The sequence below is a fragment of the Camelina sativa genome, chromosome 8 (assembly GCF_030686135.1).
Source record: "Camelina sativa cultivar CO46 ecotype springtype chromosome 8, ASM3068613v1".
NCBI lineage: Eukaryota > Viridiplantae > Streptophyta > Magnoliopsida > Brassicales > Brassicaceae > Camelina > Camelina sativa.
This window is the reverse complement of record NC_141887.1, coordinates 25,213,001-25,221,331: the sequence shown is the minus strand read 5'-3', so window position 1 is coordinate 25,221,331 and position 8,331 is coordinate 25,213,001. Positions and strand designations below refer to the sequence as shown.

The 8,331-nt window shown below is 34.6% G+C and overlaps 1 protein-coding gene across 1 annotated transcript; it reads left to right on the top strand.

Moving 5' to 3' along the window:
• On the top strand, positions 1 to 3,362 carry LOC104707958 (WAT1-related protein At4g01430). Its single transcript, XM_010424419.3, has 6 exons — positions 1 to 867; positions 1,544 to 1,606; positions 1,787 to 1,903; positions 2,021 to 2,441; positions 2,614 to 2,765; positions 2,878 to 3,362. The coding sequence occupies exons 1-6, from the start codon at positions 689 to 691 to the stop codon at positions 3,041 to 3,043; spliced, it is 1,098 nt and encodes a 365-aa protein (XP_010422721.1). The 5' UTR covers positions 1 to 688; the 3' UTR covers positions 3,044 to 3,362.
• The last annotated feature ends 4,969 nt before the right edge of the window (positions 3,363 to 8,331 follow it).

Below are 8,331 nucleotides of genomic sequence, written 5' to 3'. Positions count from 1 at the left end.
AAGTATATCATACACTCCATAAATTTTCAAAAACAGCACTATTTAACATATTATAATATTTAAAATTAATTTTTAGATTTTTTTTTTGTTTTGAGTTTTCAATTTCATATTTAGATTATAGTTTTGAGAGATAGGATTTAGTATTTTAAATTTAAAGTTTAATTTTGAAAAATTAATTTTAATGAGCTTATAGCAATTTAATAGTTTCTCCAAGTCTTCTCGTTTTGAGGGAAAATGATTATTTTCTAAATCAATTTTGGGATGTTAGGCTCAGAATTAATTAGCTGTTTTAACTTTGTATGTTTCTTTAATAGTACAACTTACTCACTTTTTGGGTTTCTTAGCTACATTGCATTCTGTGTACATCTGAGAGCTTGAATCCGGATTTTTGATTGAAAGTTTCCTTTGAAAATGATCTACCACCACCAAACTATAATATCTTCGACCTAATTTAAAAATCAAACTTATACTTTCAAATATATATTATTGATATTGAACTAAGGTTAACAAGAAAAAGATATCCAATGTGGCAACCACCTCTAGAAACTCTATTATAAATATAAGTAGATGTAAAGGCGTGTTGTTGCCAAACGCAAAGAAAATCATTCGACATTACAGAAAACAAAACTTACAAAAATCTTTAAAAAAAAAAAAAAAAAATTGAGAGAGAGAGAGAGAGAGAAGGGTGATGAAGGAAGAACAATGGGCACCAGTAATAGTAATGTTAATATCAAGTGTTGCAATGGGATCAGTGAATGCTCTCGTTAAGAAAGCACTTGATGTTGGTGTTAACCATATGATCTTTGGTGCTTATAGAATGGCTATTTCTGCTCTAATCTTGGTTCCGTTTTCTTGTGTCTGGGAGAGGTAAGAACATTTTGATTCTTGTTCGGCTTCAAAACTCAGATTTGAAACTATCTTTAAAAGCAAATTTCTCTGGCTATGTATATTTTTTATTAATATATGTATATGATTCAATTTCAGACGTAAGTCGAAATGTTAACTAACTTTAAAATATTATATTTAGTTACCATTACAACAATAAAACTTATGTTCTCATATATGTTACCATTATATGTTAAATTCTGAATAATCTTAATTCTTCTTAATCTCCATATATGATTTCTTTTACGCGTCAATATTTAAGTAAACAACCCATGAATTTGAACTTGTCGTCAATCTTACACAGTACTAAACTAGTAATACGATTGTCATGTGCCATGAATTCGTCTGTTTAAGTCCGAACTAATCCAAATTAAGTTTGTAATGTTGGTATTTCCGTTGATTTATATATCACCACTTTTTTGTTTTTGAGACATGGTGATACTAAGCTGTAATATTATTGATATATAACCTCTCATGTATGTATGTATATATGTATATTTATGTGTGTATATTAGTATATATCTATATACTGTGTGTGTATGCGCATGCATGTATATATGTATGTATGTATGTATGTATGTATATAATAGTTATAAGTTCTTATTATGTTGTATATATGTAAGTAATGAAGCTTGCTCTTTAAATGAGTTTGTTATAGGAAAACAAGACCAAAGCTAACGTTCATGCTTTTGTGCGAACACTTCATCAGCGGATTACTTGGGTTTGTCCTTTTCACTACTTGTTAAACTTATATTACGCAATTCCCTCTGTTTTTGATGATTTTATTCACTTTTAGAAAGGGGAGAAAAGGATAAAAGAGTTTTCTAACACGTAATCTCTTATTATTACGAGCTCTTTGTTTCGTTTATTTATGTTTTTTTTTGCCTTAAAAATAACGCAGGGCAAGTTTGATGCAATTTTTCTTTTTGCTTGGACTATCGTACACGTCAGCAACTGTTTCGATGGCTCTAGTTAGCATGTTACCTGCTATCACCTTTGCGTTAGCCCTTGTTTTCAGGTAACGCAAGTATGCAACTAATATAATTACATTATTTACTCTTATAAAGACTAAAAAAAAGCAAATAAAAAAAACAAAATTTGTGTCGTATTTTTTTATATATATAAATATTTGCAGGATAGAGAATACCCAAAACCTGAAGAGCAAAGCAGGTGTGCTCAAAGTAATGGGAACCCTAATTTGCACAATGGGAGCAATGTTCTTGACATTTTACAAAGGCCCGGAGATATCAAACCATCATTCTCATCCAGGAGTTCTTCAAAAGAACAAGAACACGTTACATAACAATGGTCACGACCAAACAAAAAACTGGTTTCTAGGCTGTCTTTATCTGATCATTGGAACAGTGTTGTTATCTCTATGGATGTTGTTTCAAGGGAAATTAAGCTTAAAATATCCTGGCAATAAATACTCAAGCACTTGTCTCATGTCAGTCTTCGCAGCATTTCAATGTGCCATTTTGAGTCTTTATAAGAGTAGAGAGGTCGAAGATTGGATCATCGAAGATAAATTTGTCATTTTCATCATCCTTTACGCTGTAAGTCCTTTATTCTTTTTCTTTTAAATAGGAACATAAGCATAAAAGCCGAAAAATATTATCGAGAGTCTATAAGGTAAGCTTGTAAAATACTGATGAAATGTTCGGTTAGGTTATAATGTTAAAAAAAAAAACACCATCGAGGAGTTGATAAATTGATGAAAATAAACAGGGAATAGTGGGACAAGCGATGTCGACAGTTGTAACGTCATGGTCAATAAAAATGACAGGAGCAGTTTTCGTGTCAACATTCGCCCCCGTCAGTCTGGTTGCCGCTACGTTATTCGATTTCCTCATCTTACGCTCTCCTTTATACCTCGGCAGGTTTATTATTCTCAAATCATATCATATAACTATTATATAACCAAAGGTCGGTCCATGCATATGCACTGATATCCTTATATTTACTTGTTTATGGTGAAACAAAAATATGCAGCATACTTGGATCCGTAGTGACTATAACGGGTCTCTACGTGTTTCTTTGGGGAAAGAAGAGTGAGATAGATCAGTCTGTTTCGAAGACATTGACCACTTCCAGTGAGAACATTGAAAGCGAAGACCATATGATAACAAATGATAAGGATACTAAATTGCCCGTTTAATGTGTGATGGGAATTTGCTATCACATAATCGTGATAAGTGTCATTGATCAGCTCTGAATTATAAGTCTTTATTCACTCAAGGGTGACTCCAAGAAATTAAAGATAAACTCATTGTAACGGCTCGTTGGATTGATACGTGTGTTTGGACAAGAAAGAGGTTTAGCTCGAAATAGTTTATGTCATTATGTTACTCTTCTAAAGTGTCCATATGTACTAGCTAGCTACAGTTTTAAGTTAAATTTTAATGTTTGGCACATTTTACTTAAATATGTAACCAAAACAAAAAAAATGAGTAAAAGCAGTAGAGATAAATTTTAAATTTTTGTTTCTAATTTTTATATAGAAAATCTCTTGGATATACTATATAACTTAAGAATAATAGCTAAAGCATATCATTGTCTATTTGGGCATTGTTGGATCCCATATCTAACAATTTACTTTTTCAAAATTTGAAATTTAAAGACAAGAGATAATATGCATATGAATCTGTAGTGGCATACTAATTGATTTACTTTTTGAAAAATTTAAAATTATTAACATTAACTCTAAATCATAAGAGAGGGAACATGCTATATCGTAACATTATATTGACCGTCGTCTATATTAATTAATAATTATACAATTTATACTTTTTGGTATTTTGAGGAATCTTACCGTCGTTAACATATAAATATAAAATTAAAATTATAACGACAATCAATAATTTACCACAAATTTCAAACACTATAAATAAAGCTTCCCTCCTTAACCGAACTGAACGGCCCGAAAATGTTGGGCCAGGGTTAGGCCGATGATTAGTACGTCCATTGCTCAATGCTCATAGTTATAAAACCTTGTTCAAAATAGTAGATATGATCTAGCTAGCCTTAACGCTTAGCAATTTTTTGTCTGGCCATTCTCATTTACAGAGCCTTAACCACAGTCACACACTTACATGGTCGCACGACATTGATATGATCGTCGCCCACGTCGTAGTATATATTTTGAATTGTGGTTTGTCGGCTTTGATCTGCAGTCTGATTCATAACCTTTCAATCTCAATCGATTTCAGTTTTTGTTTTAAATTTATTTGAGGATGCAAATTGTGTTCTCACTATCTTTTGATAAAAAGTCCCTTATCTTTCGAAGAAAACTAATTGGCGGACTAGGTATAGATCCTGATAGAAATAAAAGCTTTATCTCACTTTATCTTTCCTTATTGCTTTCGAAAAAGAAGATTAAAGCCAACGTACATATATCAATCAATGGGAAATTAAAAGAAACACATGCACATGTATAAAGAACAAAAAAACTGAACATGAAAAGCAAGAAAAGACAATTAGAATTTATAATGACAAACCAATAAACTAAAAATAACAAAAGCAAATTTGACTCTAATTAACCAACTGTAATATTCAATTAATATACATATCTAGCTACTTCTGTATATATATTGAGTAATATATATATTAAATATAATGTTAGTTTTTAAACCTACTTAAAAACACGCTTTGAAGTTCTTTAATGAATATGCGTTGGAACTCTAGATCAGTTTTTTTTTTCAAACCAATTGAGTAAGTAAATCCTTTTGCCCAAAATAAAAATGAAAAACAAAAAGCTCAAGTTTTTAATAGTTTCAAACGTGTACAATCACTAACAGAAAAACAGTGTCAATGTCAGTGACAATGATCAATTTAGGACCTCGACCACCACTATATAGAGTGAAGTCTATACCACTTCACCACTATGGTTTAACAAGAAAATAAAATGTTATAATATTGTTCTTAAAATAACTAACACTCTTTTAATTAAGTTTTATGATTTTTCCTAGTCAAATTTTGTATGTGTTTTTTATACACAAATTTATTGAAAATTTTAGTTGTATAGATTTATAAGCAGAGTAATTAAACTTAAGGGCGAACAAAGTCAGAAAATACGTACATCATTATAGTTTGTTCTGTTCCTATCGCAAATAGAATGGATTATATACCGTTCCATATTAGTAAAAATAATAACTGTAAAGATATAGAGGAATAACACCACAATTTCCTGCTTGAAAAAACGTCAAGCAAACGTTTTTACTATTTATTCTTATTAAACTCTTATTCGATGTACAAGAATAAATTTAAGCACACCTCTCTTCTCTATCTAAACTCTTACAAATATAGATCTAAGAGAACAACACTCACCTTTTTAGCTTTCTTTTTGTTAGCCTTGAAGTTACAATCTCTCACAAAAGGTTTTTCAAGTGTTTACCAAAAAACCTACCACACACCCCCTAGATCTTTTATATTCGATGATCCTTAAACCCTAAAAAAATCTTCAAATCTTCACGTAAGGCAATATCTTGTTTGGCACAATCCACTTTCCTTAACCATCGCACATGATATTCTCCAGATATTCTCTCTCTCGATTCTGCTTTATCTTCTCATATCATCCCGCTCGGACTTGCCACGTCAGCACACGCAACCACGTCAGCAACTCGACCATCTATGATCTGATGCAGCTCCCTGATTGACACAACTCTCTGCTCGGCACAACGACTTGTTTCTCACAGCGAGTTGTTGCAGAATTTGCATTTACAATCTCCCCCTTTTTGACTGAGTTCGAAACTCAAGCATCTCTCTGGTTCAACCTGAAAAGACACTCCTACAAACACAAGCCAAAAAAAACGCAAGCAAAAACTAGACAAACCACCAATCATTATCGAGCATAAACAAACAACAGCTTGTTCAAACAGAACGAAGATTAAGAACTGGACATTCAGAGACCCCCAAAGGACCGCAGCGGAAATCATTAAGTCTCCTCCATAAACAAAGATTAGTCTCCCCCATAAACAAGGATTCTCCCCCACAAACACAGAGCTTCTCATCATTAGGTTATATCAAAACCAGACACACTCTCCCCCAGCTTGAGTGATCAACTAAGTCAAAAACTGATATGTGTACTGAGTTATGGGAATCACTTACCTGCTAACAGAACTAGAATCAATCCTGAGATCTCGTCACATAGCTGGAAGTACCATTATCCTAACACAAATCGGCACCTCTTGGTACTACACACACTCAATCAATAGTTTAGTGCAACACAACCCTTTCTAAGTAGGAAAAACGCAATCATGAAAGATTATGCAACTTAACATCAAGATCCTGTGTATACCTCATAGAGAGTTGTTGAGAGGCCCAGAAAGAGATCAGACCATGATATTTTAATTTTAAACATATGGAACATACCTGAAATCCTCTCCTTGTGAGATCATGTCACTCGATTTTATCGGCACACACCTCAGATACTACCACAACCTCTTGGATTTTCAAAGATCACCAGTCGACAATGATGGCTAGACTTTCACACTGTCATGCATTTAGTCCTTTTGATGCCAACCAAACATGCATAGGCAGCTGAAAATTCTTTGGAGAGATCTAGCAGTACGATTCGTTCGCCCCCTTTTGTTTTTTTTTTTTGTGTTTTTTGCTTCCCACTGCGTTGAAGCTTCACATTGATGGGGCTTAGAACTGTCACCTTTTCGTGCTTCAAAGGTCTTGACACCCAGTGATATCATTTGGCTTAACCAATCACTAATGTCAGCTTAAGCCTCTGAATGTAACACAAGACTTTGTCTCTCCTCAGCTCTTTGACCTCCTAATGACATGACAACATTTTACTCGGACATGGACCGGCATGACATACAACTATTTTCCATCTAGTCTTTAAGTACAAGATAACTGCTAACCTCCTATATATCCTAGGATTTCCATGGTCAGATTCGAAATGTGTCCCTAACAGTCATGACAGCACAACTCAACAAGAATTAGATTTCATAGATCGCAATAGACTTTCGCAGATTAGTGAATCTGGTAAAGTCCAAAGGTTTAGTAAACAAATCAGCCAGTTGAAATTCAGTACGGACATGATCGATCTCAATCAGTTTCGCCTCAACTAATTCCCTAATGAAGTGATATCAGATATCTATGTGTTTAGTTCGCGAATGTTAAACAGGATTTTTCGAGATGTTTATTGCACTTTGATTATCACAATGAATTAAGATAGAATCAGAAACAATACCATAATCAGCGGCCATCTGCTTCATCCACATCAGTTGCGTGCAACAGCTACCCAAGGCTATGTACTCCGCTTCAGCTGTTGACAAAGACACACTATTTTGCTTCTTGTTGTGCCAGGATATGAGATTGTTTCCCATGAAGAAGCAACCACCACTTGTGCTTCTGCGGTCATCCATAGAACCCGCCCGATCGGCATCACAGTAGCCTGTTAGACTAGTGGTAGTGTCCTTGGTATAATAGATACCCAGTTCGATTGTGCCTTTGATGTACTTGGTGATCTTCTTCACAGCCAGGAGATGTGACTTCTTAGGTCTGGCTTGATATCGAGCACACACACCAACCGCTAAGCAGATGTCCGGACGACTTGGTTTCAAATACAGAAGACTACCAATCTTCCCTCGAATAGCTTCTCGTCCACATCTTCTCCTGCTTCATCCTTTAAGAGCTTGTCATTCACCCCCATAGGTATCTTGGCCTCTTTACTGGTTGTAAGGCCAAATCTTGTTATCAAGCCCCTTGCATATGTGCTTTGAGACACAAATATGCCATCAGCTGACTGTTGTACCTGCAAACCCAAGAAATAAGTTAGTTCACCACACATACTCATTTTAAACTCATTAGTCATATTTTGGACAAACTGATTAACGAGTTGTTGGCAAGTTGATCCAAAGACAATGTCATCGACATAGATCTATACAAACATCAGGCCCTTGTCAAGACTAAGAACAAACAAAGTCTTGTCCACATTCCCGCGAACATAGCCTTGTTCCATAAGGAACATTGTCAACCTCTCATACCAGGCTCTAGGTGCTTGTTTAAGCCCATACAGAGCTTTCTTCAGTTTGTACACATGTTGCGGATACTTTGGATCTTCAAACCCTTTAGGTTGCTCAACATAGACCTCCTCTTGAAGAATCCCATTAAGAAAGGCACTCTTGACATCCATCTGATGCAATGTGATATTTAATGCACATGCCATGCCAAACAGGAAGCGAATGGATTCCAATCTCGCTACTGGTGCAAAGGTTTCATTAAAGTCGACTCCTTCTACTTGTCAGTAACCCTGAGCAACAAGACGAGCTTTATTTCTCACAATGCATCCATTTTCATCGCTCTTGTTCTTGAAAATCCATTTGGTTCCTACCACATTAACATCCACCGGTCTGTTTGTGAGTTCTCATACATTACATCGAGCAAACTGTTCAAGTTCATCTTGCATTGTAGCTATCCAAAATTCATCGGATA

Excerpts from the sequence above, each read along its gene's own strand:
- LOC104707958 (XM_010424419.3), top strand. The coding sequence starts at position 689 with ATGAAGGAAGAACAATGGGCACCAGTAATAGTAATGTTAATATCAAGT. Across the intron at positions 1,904-2,020 it reads GCGTTAGCCCTTGTTTTCAG|GATAGAGAATACCCAAAACC; the intron begins GTAACGCAAGTA and ends AAATATTTGCAG. Across the intron at positions 2,442-2,613 it reads TTTTCATCATCCTTTACGCT|GGAATAGTGGGACAAGCGAT; the intron begins GTAAGTCCTTTA and ends GAAAATAAACAG.